At 42.8% G+C, this 14,816-nt stretch overlaps 1 protein-coding gene across 3 annotated transcripts; it reads right to left on the bottom strand.

The window, feature by feature from the left end:
* Positions 1 to 7,112: 7,112 nt before the first annotated feature.
* On the bottom strand, positions 7,113 to 14,640 carry HAUS8 (HAUS augmin like complex subunit 8). Of its 3 annotated transcripts, XM_064734179.1 has the most exons (11): positions 14,423 to 14,638; positions 14,216 to 14,319; positions 13,837 to 13,933; positions 13,007 to 13,120; positions 12,425 to 12,513; positions 11,745 to 11,816; positions 11,111 to 11,269; positions 10,253 to 10,394; positions 9,083 to 9,224; positions 7,630 to 7,767; positions 7,113 to 7,467 (listed from the first exon to the last, which is right to left on the bottom strand). In XM_064734179.1, exons 1-10 carry the CDS (start codon positions 14,574 to 14,576, stop codon positions 7,641 to 7,643), a joined length of 1,200 nt encoding a protein of 399 aa, XP_064590249.1. In that variant the 5' UTR covers positions 14,577 to 14,638; the 3' UTR covers positions 7,113 to 7,467; positions 7,630 to 7,640. The 3 variants fall into 3 exon arrangements, with proteins under 3 accessions (XP_064590249.1, XP_064590248.1, XP_064590250.1); XM_064734178.1 differs by having other exon boundaries at positions 7,113 to 7,767; positions 14,423 to 14,640; XM_064734180.1 differs by having other exon boundaries at positions 7,113 to 7,767; positions 14,216 to 14,316; positions 14,423 to 14,640.
* Positions 14,641 to 14,816: the final 176 nt, after the last annotated feature.

Genomic DNA, 14,816 nt, shown 5'->3' with positions numbered 1-14,816 from the left:
CCCCGGTGCCTTTGGCCGCCGCCCCCGCCGCGTCCCCGCCCCCGGGCCGCCCCCTCCTGGCCCCGGTGCCCGCTCGGCTCCGGCCCCGGCTCTTTGTCTGCGGCTCCCCCGCCCGCTCCTGACAGCGCCGCCGGGGAGGGGGCGAGGGGAGGCGGCCGCGCCCCGCCCGGCCCCAGGTGCGCCCAGCCCGGCCCGCAGCTCCGCCCTGCCCAGCCCCGGCAGCCCCGCTCGGCTCCTCGCCTTCCTCCTGAGCCCGCAGATGGGAGCTGAGAAAGCCGAGGTCCCGTGGAGCAGGACCGCGACACGGTCCGGTCCCTGTAACTGAGCTCTGTGCGCTCAGGGCTTCGTGGAGTTCTGCCCTGGAGCTGCTTTCCAACCCAAATTCCAGCACTGACTGATGCTCGTCCATCCTCCCCGCTCCCTAGGCCCGGATCTGCCCCTCTCCATCCCTCTGTCCCGGGGATTGGGGTTGGGACAGGAGAGGGAGCCCTCGGTGCACCGGCCCAAGAGCAGAGCTCGCACAAACCGGGAAAAGCAAACCCAGGGCGACAGCAGAGAGCCTCGGTGACAGAACAAATGCTACACAGAGACATCAAGGAATGATTCCTCTGATCCCTGCTGGAGAAATCCCAGGCACATCAGGGCTTCAGAGGGGAATTCTTGCCCCAGCAATAAATGGATACCCTCAATGTAGTTTGAATCATATTTCTCCACCTGGCTTACACACACAAAGAGTGCTTAGATTTTTGTCTCGTGTGAAACTGATGCTCATTTTGATGTCTTCTCTTAAAAGTAAAGTCACTAACTCAACAGCTTTTTGATAAATTCAGATTATCTTAAATAATGGCTAACACTGTGAGATGTGGCTACATTTTTCTCCTTTAATCTATCCTAAACCAGCACGGTCTCATTTTTGTGGAGAGGCAGAACAAACCTAGAAAAAGAACAAACTCTTTTTGACAAATTAGACAAGATGGGACTCTAGAGGGACCGGGGTCACTTCCCAAGGATATGACAAGCTAGGAACTAAGAGAAGGAATTTATTAGAAAGTACATTAAAGTGGAATGGTTTAGGTTTTGTTTGTTTAAGGATTTTTTTTTTTTGAGACAAACTGAAACAAGCAAAGAAAAAATCTGGTAATTCCAAATTGTTTTCCAGTTTCTTCCTATTCTGAGCTACAAACACAGAACCCTGTCTGCAGAGCAGCCCTACTGAGCCAGCCTCTCCTCAGGGGGACATTTCAGGGCAGGTTGGGATCCTTTATTTAAAGATTAAATAAGGCAAAATGAAAATGAAGCACCTTTGCTGTTCCCATGGCACGGCACAGATCAGGTATGCTTGGGCTGAAAGAGTATCATGCTTTCAAAAATATTAATTCATGAATTACCTCTACACTCAATCCATATCTTTCTAGAGCAAACCATAAATGGCTCATTACAGACTTGTACATGAGATCTATGGGGAATGTACCAAAAAAACCCACAAAATGCCACTAAACACCCATCCTGCCAACCACAGGAAAGCTTTGAAAAATCTCTGGGTAAGGACTGAACAAGCAACAGGATTCAGCAATGGATTGATGCAGGCAGCAAAGTGCAGTTCTAAAATGGAGCTCCATCACCTTCAGAGCAACACACAAATGTGTATTTCTACATCTCAAAAAGCACAGAGAGAAATCACCCTTATGTGGAATACCCTTATGTGAATTGCACATTCTTTTAAAGGAGAGATTTCTCCTAAATTGAAGATTTTTCCATTTGATATTTACTGACTACAAGAAATCTCAGGCAATTACAGCCTCTGAAGACTGCAAACCATCTTCTAATTATGAAGGTATGTGCAATCCTGTAAATAAGGCTGGAATAAAAAAAAAAAAAAAAAAAGGAGGCTTTAGATATAATTTCAAACTATTTACTTACTGAAATGGAATTTTCTGTGCTTGCCAAAATGAATCCCATTCAGTGTGATGCAACAGGTGTTGGAATTCCAGCAGCCGCCTGCAACCCACATCTGGTAATGGTTAGGAGTTAAAAGGAAGTTCTGTAAGAACTGCTCATGTATAAAAACTATTCATCAGTCACATCTATGGGCCATATTCACCCACCCGCTTGCTCTGCGCATAGCTCAGATTTTTATTTCGTTTACAGAAAACGTAATTCTGCTCCTCATAAAGTCTCAGGAATCTCAGGCACTTGGGAGCATGTGGGGGATTGGTGTTGGCCCTGCTGGTGGCAGAAAGGTGAGGGAGGGACAGGGGTTTAGGGAACAAGGTGTGAACCCATCTGTGCTGGTTCTGGCTGGATCCAAATTCACACCCTGATCACTTCTCATCATTGCCCTGCAGGAGAAGGAATCCTCCCCCATGTCCCAAATACCTCATAAAAAAACCCCTGTGCAGTGTGAAAATTATCAGACAGGGATTTGTCAAGCAAAAAAATAATAATAATTTCCAAGTGCTGCCACTCCCAGCTGGGAATCCTTCTGGTTTTCCCCCCTCCTCAATTGCCAGATCGAACTCAGTCAGACAACTCACAGGAAACAGTGGTAGGACAAAACTATCAATAATTAGTCCTTGCTAACTGCCTCAGCATGAGTGGTGTCACTCACTTGTCACTCAGGTATAAAAGGTAATTCTCACTTGCTTAAATATTTTATTGCATGTAAATTCTGCATAAAAGATACTGTACTAAACCCAAGGCTTCTAATCATTGAGTTTTGTGTTAAGTCCTGCACACACTACATTGCAGTAGAAAGTGGGTGAAAAATAAAAAAAGTCATCAATTTTCAGAATAATTTCTCCCCCTTTCCCAGAGGAAAAACATTCACCTCAGTCATTGCACAGCACCAGACAAGAACAAGGCCTTAGTTAATTTTTACAGCTTTATATTCATGGTAAAAAAGCCACACCTATTCTTTAACTCTGAGTTTTGTTCTCCCTTCATGTTTCTGTGACAGACAAACAGAGATAGCAAAAGCAGAAACTGATAAACTGCAAATGTCCCAGGCTTTGCCACACTCCTGCACCTCCCAGCACTGAGGAAAATGGTTTAACATCAGTCCAGACAGTGGCAGAAACCAGACTGATCCTGCCCCCCAGGAATACAAACATCTCTAGAAGAAATTATAAGGAAAGGATAATTAAAGAGCACTTTTCAACTAAGACTGTAATCTAAGTAGCATGTAACAGGATAATGATATTGAGAACATAATTATTAAATAGTTCTGTCAAAAATGGTTATTATTCATCTATAGAGCAGGAGAGTCTGATCTTTCACAGTAATATAACATTTTAATTCCTGACAAAGTGACTGAAATAGGAAAGCATTCAAATGGAGGATTTTTAATGATTTGGAGGGAAGAGCACTGTGCTTATCAGATGGGGTTGTCATTCAGATGTTTAGTCAGAAATAATTTCCCAATTCTCTTCTCAGCTCCTACATGACTGGTGAAATAAAATTTGTGTATAGTCTGACTGAACAGTAGAGCCACCTCCCATTTGCAAGAGATATTAAACAAAGGGATTAAGTTTTTAAATCCTAACATCTCCAAGCATACATTGTCTATATAAATTTGAAAATTTGTTATATCTAGGGGCAGCCATGACATAGAAAATTAAAGATCTTGAATCAGCAGGAAACTCAGATTTTCCATGTACATTATCACAGAAATATTTTAAAAAGAAACTGATCAGAGGCATTTGAGCCCACTCTGCAAACCTCGTGCTGGCTGTACAGACCACACACAAATGCAGCGGAAGAAACAACCTAAAATCATTTCTGTGAGTTGAACAGGAATGCTCCCATAATCACTGGAAATGCTCTTAATTGGTGTGGCTCAGTGGTGCATTGCAGAGCTGTTAGATCTTCTGCCCCTCTGGAACTCTTTTCATGTCCTGGCAGTCCCAGCCCAGCCAGCAGTTTGTTTATCATATTCAGGATGAATTTCCGGATCTCCAACAAAGTGGTATTTACTCCGAGGCAGGGAAGACTGCAGTAATCCAATAAGTTCTCATTAGCCTAAAATGCAAAAACATCTGCTGGGGTCATGAGCTGCTTTGCTGTTGATGAGCTCAAGCTCGGCTCCCTTTGCAGCTCATGGGAACAAAGAGTTGAGGATTTGGGGGACAAAGGAACCTCGGGGGTTTCCAGAGCTGCAGCTCCACCCCAGAGCACCCCAGGCAAGGGGGACCCTGCATTACCTTCACCCCAGAGCCCCCATTGCAGGGAGCACAGGAATTACAGCAAAAATTGCCTTGACTCAGCCCCCCTGAGGCTGGCACAGAATGTGGCCACAGCACCCAGGCAGGGCAAGCTGCAGGGCAAACCCAGCCTAAAATCTCTTCTTCAACAACCAAGAGTTTTGCAAGGGACAAATATTTTCATTTCTTGCTCCCCTTTCCTCCCAGGCTCTCACCCACCTGGCTCAATTCACAACTGCTTTGAGTTTTTGGAGGAAGAAAAAAAAAAAAATCCCTTCCCCAAAAAAAGCATCTTAACACACAGGAATGTTAACAACTGGTCAAGAACTTCTAGCCTAAAAGATGAATAAATAGGTAATAAGTACTGCACAAGTTCAAACAAAACAAAATTAAATCTCCATTGATGGAAGTTACAGTAAGGAGAACATCATTAATTCCACAGGGGGAAAAAAAAAGACACATAACCTGAATAAAAAGAGCCCTTAATTTGTTTAGGATTCCAACCGATTTAGAGCATGTGACATTGTCAGAAAATAAGTGGAAAACACAAAATAAGTGGTGTCACATCTGTTTAGCTCCTGCTCCAGTGATTCCGCAGTTCTTTGTTGTTGTTTGTACAGTGCTAAATGACAGCAGCCAATTCAAGGTGGAGGAGCCTGAAACACTTCTGCAAAGAGCCAAAACAAGACCACTTAAAAAGAATAGAAAATGAAGGAAAAGTCTCAGTTCAAAGCAGTGTAAAACCCTTTCCTGGAGAGGCCGAGCTGCTTTAGCTAACACTTGTTGTCCCATTCGTACACAGAATTTCACAAGTGCTCCGTTTAAAGAAGGGCCAGGACACTGAAATCAATGCCTGTGATTCTTGCGGAACAATGAGCGCCCATCCCCGGGCACGGCATCGCTGCGGAGCAGCAGCTTGGCCGCAGCCCCGGCACTGCCTTCGGCCTCGCGGGAGGATGAGGAGGGCAGCGAGTGCCCCGCAAGATTTACAGCTCTAATTGTGCTCGCAGCGAGCCCCTCCCCGCGGCAGAGCAGCAACATTCCTCTGCTCTGCAGAGGCAAAATCTGCATTGCTGCTGCTTGAGGAACCTTTGGGTGTAGGCAGAGTCGCCTTGGTTTTTCACAATTTTCTAAGCCTTTTATATTCTTATATATTCCGCTGTTTATATTCTTGTGTAAATAACTTGTTTTGCATTCTTTTATGGAAGAAACGTGATGGACTGTTTGTTTGTCCAGTGGCACTGTCACCCTCCAATCCACTGCCACTTTTAGAAATCTAGAAATGTTAGAATCAGAAAATAAACCTCCCTTTTTTACCTTGAGAACAGCAGTGTGTGTGTGTCATGTTATTTCATGTCCTATAGTGACAGGTATACACAGCCAACAGTATCTAAAGGGTAGAAAGTCACTTGAACACACAGAATGGGTTTAAGCATTTATTGGTTTAAATTTAAGTATTTAAGTATATTAAGTATTATTAACGTAAGTTTAAATTTAAGTAAATGTAAGTACTTTAAAAAAAGACTTTTTAGACAATCAGTAAGATGTACCATTAAGGAATCCTATGAAAGACATTCTGATATGCCTGTGCTGAGATATTAGAATCAAGACATTACAATATTGATTTTAATTTCATCCCTCCCCTCCCATATTTAAGATGACCCTCCCCTACTTTCAGTCTCAGAATTGACACACTGAGCATAAAGAGGTTAAAGGTGTGAGGACACCCAGCTCAGCAATAATCCAAACCAGTTTCATCACGTTGGAGCCTTTCTACCCACATCTCCATCCACCAAAACCAACCAGCTCCAACACTTCCAGCCAAGCTGACTTTGCTGGGCAAAGTTCCCCATCCAGTGGCCAAATCCAGGGATGCAGCCGATGCTCCTGCCCCAGAGCTGGATGCAGCTGCACCACCCACACAGGTGAACTGCCAGGTGCAGATTGTGAGGAAAAACAAATAACAGATGGATATCCTGAAATAACACTGGTTCACAGAGAAGCTACTGCTAAAAAAATGACACACACTGTATGCAAGGAGGGTCTGAACAATTTGTTGTATGGCTGTGCCATGATACTTTCTGAAAAATCCTCTCCTTAGGATTTTTCCTCCTGAGAAGCTGAGAGGCCTCAAGAAGAAAATGTAAACATTGATTATCTGCTGCTGTGGAATGCAACAGGTAAATCTGGGATTGGTCTTATGTGGTTGTTTCTAATTAATGGCCAATCACAGCCCAGCTGTCCAGGCTGTCTCAGTAACAGCCCTTTGTTATTCTTTCCTGTTCTATTCTTAGCTAACCTCCTGATGAAATCCTTTCTTCTATTCTTTTAGTATAGTTTTAATATATATCATAAAATAATAAACCAAGCTTTCTGAAACATGGAGTCAGATTCTCATCTCTTCCCTCATGCTAAGACCCCTGTGAACATCATCACACTTAATTTATACCTGATTTTTAAAAAAAGGAGAAAAGAATTAGTTAGACCTTCAGTAGTACCTGACCAGCACCTGAAGGAGTACAAGGATAATACTCCAGGTATCTTAGGAGTAGGCCAAAAAGCCTTATAGACACAGCTAAAGCTAGAAATGTGGAAAATCATCACAGAATGAGGTGATAAAATACAGGTTAGAGCACATCTTCCAGAGAAAAATGTAGAGAACAGGAAAGGATGTTGAAGAAACACACGCCAGGTGTGGCTGGGGTGTTCCTAGCACAGCACATGCACCCAGTGATCAGGTTTGTGGTTTCTTTCCCATTCCCAATCCTTTGGATTCAGCCCTTGGGGTGCTCATGGGACTCTGGGACATTGGTGTGTACCAGGGCAGCACTGGAAATGTGCAGAATGAGCCCTTAGTGAGGCCAGATGGAAACAGAAGCTGCTGCAGGAGATCAGTGAACACACTCAAACTTGTTAGAGCAGTGGAGAACAGTCTTTATTATCAAAAACAATAAAATCCTTAAAGAGGAGTCAGGTTTATACACAAGCATTTGTAATTTCAATAATTTATTTACAAGGCAATTAGGCAATGAAGAAGTAGTGAGAAGTTACCAAAATTTCTCACTTGTTTAAAGTGACCAGGTTCCTTCCAAGCAAGTGCTTTACACCCACCCAGCACATCCAGAAACATGGGACAAATCAGAGTTCCTGCAGAAGTTGTTCAGTGAGCAATGCTCCAGCTGTAATTCCCACAGAGATCAGATTTGCCAGGAATAACACTTTTTATCATTTACCTGTCAGTTGTGTCAGGGCAGGAAGGGATGGAAACCTGTCACAGAAATCCCCATTAAAAGCAAGCAGTGATGAGTCCCTGTGGGACAGGCAGAACAATTCTCCAATTCCTGTACCAGTGCTGAAAAACTGGGCAAGTTGGATGTCCACAGCACAAAAAAAAAGATAAGAAGTCTGCTGGTTTTGTGTTAGTACCTACCCAGTAAAACACTACAGACAGTTGAAATACCAGCCTTTCACAACATCTACTCCATGCTTCTCTTCACACAAGTACTGGTTATGCAGAGAAACTTCTTTACAGGCTTCAAAGGACAGGTTCTGCACATCTGTGAAGCTCCTGCAACACATGAAGCTAAATCAGTGACTCTGAAGGACAAAGATTCTGCTTTAGCCCAAAGACTGCATGCCTGGACATGTACTATGGCTCCACAAGAAGAAAATAAATGTAAAATGTGAATTTTCTTCTCAAAAGTAGGAACTAGGAGGAGAGATGGGGCAGTTGAGTGGTTTAATGGTCTATTAATCCTCCAAGATTTTAACTCCAATCTCTTCTGGGGCAAAGAAGGAAGGGAAGGACATCAGTTATGATTTATCTCTTCCTCACCCTCCCAGGGATGCTTTGCATTTGTTGTTACAACAGTTGAGGAGAAAACCCTTCTCTGTGCTCCTTGTGCCCTCACAAGGATGACACATTTACAGAGCTGTTATTTAGCACAGTTTGCAGCTCACTTTTCTGTCTCCTGGGTTTCTCCACTCCTACACACCTAAACTTGCCAAGTCTGTTCTTGCTCAGTGAAATTCCCAGCTGGAGTGGCAGAGATTGGCACACTGAGGTGGCACACCTGGGTACAAACCCAGCCCCAAACACCCTCCTGTGACTGCAGGCAGGGCAGCGACAGAAATATGATTGCTACAAAGAGAATTACACTTAGTGCTACCTCAGATAACCCTCCTCTGTGGGATCTCAGCACCTCAGGACTGAGGTGCCACCGAGACCACCCTTGGGGGGCTCGGGAGTCCTGGAATGTTCCAGAAGTGTCTGGTGGCTGGACTTTGATCCTACACAGGAGACGACACCTGTATGAGGACAGGAGGGTTTCACCGGGGTGAATGGTGAAGGGATTGGTTAATTAGAGGGTGAAACACAGGGTTTAGGATTTATGTACAGGGGGGTTTAGAGAAGTAAGATGGAGGAATTGGGGCCTGTCCTGTCCTTCTTCTTCTTCTCCTCCATCTTCTGTGGTGATGGTGGCACTTTAGGATTGGCCATTACTAAAAGTGCACCCGGCAATAAGAATAAAAGGTATTGGGGAAAAATGATAAATATTGTACATGTAACCATGGGTATAAAGATAGGTGACTGCCCGGAGGGGGGACAGTGTGCTCATGGCTGGCTGCTGAGCAGACCTCTGTCGGGCCGAAAGAAAATCTTTTAGATAAACAATTAATAAAGACCGAAAGAAGAACTGAAGCCTCTTCTCGTCCTTTGATACGCGGGCTGCCCCAAGGCCACTCCGGGCCTTTCCAGGCCCTTCAAACAGCCGAAAACCGGACACTCCTCCAGCCTGAGCTCTGAATATATTCTGGCAAGGGATAGAGATTTTCCTCTTAATATTTAGTCAACAAATCTTTCCCCCCAATTGCTGTGATACCTTTGAAGCCCTGTACTCAGTTGCTGAGACACTTCTTGAAGCTCCTTCAGTGCACCAAGGGCTTTTCCACCATCCACTGAGTGCTCTGGCATAACCTCTGTCAGAAGCTCCTGTGTGATCCTTAACTGCTTTTCCAGTTCCTCTGGAAAATGAGAAGTCAAAGGTATTACTAAAAATGAACCAGTTAATACAAGATATTAACAGCTGGAGTAACCCAGAGACAGGTGAAAAGATGACAAAAAAATATTCAGTTTTCACAAAACCACCATGAAACTGTGAAAGCCAAATTATTTTTCACTGTTGTGACTAGCACCAGCAACAGGCTATTAAAATTGCTCATCAAGCTCTCATTTAGTGTATGGCAAAGGTTTTTAAGAGGAATGTAAGAGGAAAAACAAGTTTTAGACACCCAAAGTTCCCTGGGCAGTATTGCTGTTGGCATGTATCCCCTCCATGAAATCCACTCAGCCATTTCCTAACATTCACAAACAAAAAAAATGCACTTATTCCTTTCTAGCCTTCTCACAAGAATTCTAAGTTCTTCAAGAAATGTTTTTCATTTGTCCTAAAGTGCAAGATTACTGTAAATCTTGTTTTTAGCAGACCAGCAGTTCAAAAATGTAACTTTTTGTCCAGACTTCAATACAAAATGCATGTACTGGTTTATTAAATATTCTCTGATTTAAGACAGCACATGATAATATTTAAGCTCCAGTTCCACAAGAAACAGAAGTTTGAGCAAGTCTGCCCAGGTGAATCTGTCCCTCAAACACAGAAAAAAGAAAGATCAGAGCATTCCTGTAAGTTATTTACACAGTAGGAGAAAGAAAGGGGGAGGAATGCCAGGAATAAAGTTAAAATACATAGAAACCTGCTACAGAAGGTGTATATGAAGACTGAGCTAACTTTAAAAGTTTTTTAATAAAAAATTTTTAAAACTTTAAAAGTTTTTTTAATAAAATTCTCTGCTGCAAGATAAAAAACTGTGTAGTTAAGTGGTTAAACAGAGGTAAGAATTCCCCACAGCACAATGTGTGATTATGTATCCACACAAACTCTCAGAGCACACACAGTTCCTCCAGTGGCTGATGCAGCAGTAACAATGTGAGAATTTATTCAGCATAAACCCACTAAAACTGAAAGCAAATTTGATAAATGAAATTTTCATACCAAGGTAGGTTTGCTTATCTCCTTCTATGTGAATGTCCTTTATGGGTAATTTGTGCCTTGTGGCATCCAGGCCAGCTGCAAAGCTTTTGTATTGCTCTTTAAACTGCTCACACACAGCAACCAGGGGAGACAGCACTTCTATCTGAAAGAGAAACCCTGATCAACACCTCTCCAAAAACATCTGTCATCACACACCTGCCTCACTACAAAAAAAAACTTTATGATCAAACCAAACACCACTCTGAAATGCTTATTGACACAGGAATGCAAGAAGTCTGTGGAACAATAATTCTATCAAATTGATTGTGTTTCCCTCTCTGTCCTCAGCACCATTCCCTTGTTTCTGTAGCTCAGAGATTGGCAGCACAGCCAGCAAAGGGTTTTATATCAGATCCTTTGATATAAATTTGATCCTTGTAATTAACAAGTGTGTTGTCCAAAAGCCTTGTTTGATTTTTTCTCAATGAGTATTTATTAAAAAGCAAAGAGAGTCAGTTTTGAAACTGACTCATTCATTATTCAAACATTAATTATTCATTAGAAACCTGTCTTCTTACAATTAGGCCAGAACTACTTGAGGCTAACACATACAAATAAATAAAATATAAAATAAAAACCAGAATCTCTGCAATCTCTGCCCTTGCCCAGGAGCTCCAGCTTCTCCTTCCTGCCTGTCCACCAGGGAACCCAACAGTGCCAAAGGTGCTGCAGGCCTCAGCAGGAAGGAGATATTTATTTCCTTTAAGATGTATAAAATTGTACCCCTGCAGGCCACAGAAACAGAGAAATCTCCCCTGGATAAAGGACTACATCATAAATGAGTTTCTGTAACTACAGAGGAACATTTTTAAAACTTACCTGTTTGTCTAATGCTTCATTGAGCTTCTGCTTTCTCTCCTCGAGCAGAATTTCACGTTTCAGCTCCAAGAGCTTCTCCTGCTGTCTCCGCTTTTCTTCACACAACATTAACAAGTATTTTTCTGCTTTCTCCTCCATCTTGGCAACCCTTTTTTCTGTCTATTACACCCCAAAAATATTCACAATTAAAGCAATGCTACATCTGAGAAATTAACATATTCTGAACAAAGAAATGCAAGCTTCAGATTAGATCAAAGAGTTTCAATTAATGAAGAGGAGACCTCACAGGGTAAGCACAGAAAATCAGAATTAAAGATCCTCTTAAGGCTCTTTCCTCACTCCTTTTTAAAGGAAAATACACAGAGCACTGAGGGAACAAAGTCACTGCCACAACCTTTAACTCCAGACAGAATCACATTTTCCCCCAAAATTTCTGCCTCCCTCTAATGCCTAAGAACCAGCATTAGCTTAATAAACTGGTATTGAATCAGAGCAAGTCTTATGGTTTTAAAAAATGATAAAAATATACAGTCACAAAAACCTAACTTTTATAGGTCAGGAAGTATTTAAGAAATGGAACAATTTCCCAATATCAAGTTCTATGTGAAACACCAAATATTTGAGCAGCTCTCACCCTTAATTTTAGGAAAGTTAAAATTAGTGCCTCAGATTCCAGCACTTCCAGCAGATCAAAAGAAGCAGCTGCCTGCAAAAAAGAAAAGAATATTTCACATCAAGTTAGGTATTGAAATAATTGTTTTATCAGGGGTGAAATTAATTACCAAATTAATTACTGATAGTCCAATTCATGCCTGGAATCAGGCAGCTCAATGATAAAATTTTATTTTTTAACACTCATGTTAATTAAATACATCTCTTTGTTCCACCACCTTTAATAATATTTTCAGCAGATTTTCATTATTCTGATAGAGAATTTGAAGCTCCAGTGCTACACTGAATGAGATCCACAAATAAGGCCCTTTTTATTAGATTGAGCCAGTGTCTGTTCTCAGAACAAAAATGCCACAAAATACTTAAAGATAATGGGATATAATTAAATATTATGGGCAGGAATGCAAGAGGAATCCACCTGAGGAGATGCAATAATTGGAACAGATTTTTTATCACAAGCAATGGAAGGAAAGCTCTGGTCAGTGCCCAGGTGTCTGATGAACACAGCAAACACTGCCAGCTCTGACTTCTGCAAGGAGGCTTTGGGTCCTCCCAGGGCCCAGCTGTAATTCAGATTAAAGATAAACAGAAAATCTTCATTTCAAAATCAATATCCTTACCAATGGAAGCAGTGAGACTCACCTTACGAGTCTTTCCAGTTCTTTTCTTTGCCTTTGAATTCTCTTTTGAAATAGGTTCTGAATAAGAACTCTTCTTGGGGTCACTTTTATCTGAATCACAACAACAAAGTTAGTGTGCTGCTCTTCTGAGAGGTCTGTAGGGTGAGTCAAGAGACCACCAGGTTCTTTAAAGGCAGAGATCATTTTAAAATTATTGTGTGCACCACTAAGAAAGATTTGTGCTCTGTTTCTCTCTCTGATATATTCATGGGCAGAGATGGATCTTTTAGCTTTGAGTGACAAACAAATGTGATCCACTTGTCAGAAGGGCTGACACCCACCTGTTATAGGAACAAAGACTCAAGAGTACTTTAATCTTTGACCTTATTCTTTACTTTTAGACTTTAAATAAAAGCAGAGCACCAAAAGATATCAATTAAGAGGTTATTTTAAACTCCAAAAGTATTGGTACCTCTACTTAAAATCCTTTTGTGAATATACAAGAATACAACAATTTCTTATCTCCAAGTTTCAGCACACACATTAAAAATTAAAAAAAACAAAACAACAAAAACCCAGAAATGGTGTATGAATGGAAATTTACCATTAATAGCAGAAATATCAAGGTCTGGTAGCTTCATTTTGCCTTCATCTAATAAAGTGGACTGCAAGTCACCCCTCTCAAGACCAGCCGGAGTCAATGAGCTGAGGTTCACACCTGTAGAGAGAAGCTGTGATCAGACCAGGAGAAGCAGAACTAGAAGGATAAGGCTCAGCACAATTCACAATTCCACCTAGAAAAGGCTCCTCCTGAGCTCATCAGAAACACTCTTCCCAGCAATGTCCAATGAGCACCTGTTTTCTAATGAACAGCCTTAAAAACTTATTCTTCTTGAACCTCCTGAGAAAGTGACCAACTGGAATTGCAGCCAGAATGGAAAATTATTATGGCTACAGCTCACTCTCTAAAAAGTGAGAATCCCCCATAAAGTGAGACCCTTTGAGGTCCCAATTCCCAGAAAACAAGGGAATAATTTGTCTCAATAACTGGGTATCTGTGGAGACAACCAAGGACTATCAGTAATACCAGACAGGAACCATTGGTAATAACAAAAGAAATAAAAATGGATGGGTTTGCAGACAGATTTTCTGTCATTCACATTTGGCTTAACAGAAAGATCAAATAAAAAAAGCAGAGTAATGGTGAGGGCAGAGGAAAAGAACCATCCTGCAGAAGGCAGGAAAGACAAAATCACTCAATTCCAGAGGCAGGACCTGATTTGTCTTAGTCCCACATCGAGCTTCTTAATTTCCTATGCATACAAATAATAACTGCCAGTAATGCAAATAACACAAAATATCACTACCTTAGAGTTAACAGCTTCATAGGCTAGAAATACAAAATAATAGCTTTTAAACACTGGTAAAACTTACTAGCAGAAGCTTTCTGTTTCTGAGAGACAACCGCTCTTGCTTCAGCTCTAGAAGACAGCAGTGAACTACTTGATGAGGAGGAACCTGAGGAAGCATCCTGAAAATAAAGAAAACAGATAAGACAGAACATAATCAGCAGTATCTTAGCTTCAACTTAAATGCTGACAATAAACAACTAAATCCCAGGTCACCTTGCTGCTTTGCAAGTTCACCTGAGTACAGTCCCAAGCTCCCACCTAGCAGCACTCCACAACTCCCTCATAACCCCAGCAGAGGTGGTTTCCCCTCTGTTTTATTTTGTTTTTTCGGTTGGCTGAGGTGTTTTTGTTTGTTTTTTTTTTTTCTCCTCACTGCCACAGGTCCAAGCAGCCCCTCACACCTTTGCTGCCTTTCGCTGAGCGACGCCTGAGCTTGGCTGTTTCGGCACCGTCTTGCTTTGTTTCTTATCGTACTGCAGGTAGCGAGACTGAACAACTCTTCCTGCTAAAGAGAGCAAAGAGAGCTCAGCCGGGCCCACCGCGGGGCGTCCCCGCCTCAGGTCGGGTCCTCCCTCAGCCGGTGCGGATCCGCCCTCACCCCACGCTACCTTTCCGCTTAGCTTTAGGCGTTTGTCCGGCCGCCGCCATGCCGGTGCCCTCCGAGGACGTCGCGCCGAGGCAGCGGAGAGCGGGCGAAGAACCGGGCAAGGATCGCTCCCCCTCAGCGGCCGCAGCCGCCATCGCTTTTGAATCACCGCGCATGCGCGCGCCGAGGCGGGAGCGGTGATGGGGTAGCAGAGCGCCCCCTGGCGGCGCGGAGGAATGAAACCCTCCCGGGGGCTGCGCTGCTTTTAAATAAAGCGATAAAGGAGGGTCTGGCTACTCCTGCAGCACGGCTGGACCTGAAAGTGCTCCCTGCCTCAGGCTTTTGGTGGGAGGTAGCTTTAGCTGGTGGAGTCTGTTCTGGGATCCTCAGTACAAGAAAGATAAGGGGCTGCTGGA

The sequence above is a fragment of the Zonotrichia leucophrys genome, chromosome 28, assembly GCF_028769735.1.
Source record: "Zonotrichia leucophrys gambelii isolate GWCS_2022_RI chromosome 28, RI_Zleu_2.0, whole genome shotgun sequence".
Lineage (NCBI taxonomy): Eukaryota > Metazoa > Chordata > Aves > Passeriformes > Passerellidae > Zonotrichia > Zonotrichia leucophrys.
This window is presented reverse-complemented; position numbering and strand designations above follow the sequence as displayed.

Excerpts from the sequence above, each read along its gene's own strand:
- HAUS8 (XM_064734178.1), bottom strand. The coding sequence starts at position 14,576 with ATGCGCGGTGATTCAAAAGCGATGGCGGCTGCGGCCGCTGAGGGGGAG. Across the intron at positions 11,270-11,744 it reads TAACTTTCCTAAAATTAAGG|ACAGAAAAAAGGGTTGCCAA; the intron begins GTGAGAGCTGCT and ends GGGGTGTAATAG. Across the intron at positions 10,395-11,110 it reads ATGAAGCATTAGACAAACAG|ATAGAAGTGCTGTCTCCCCT; the intron begins GTAAGTTTTAAA and ends TTTCTCTTTCAG.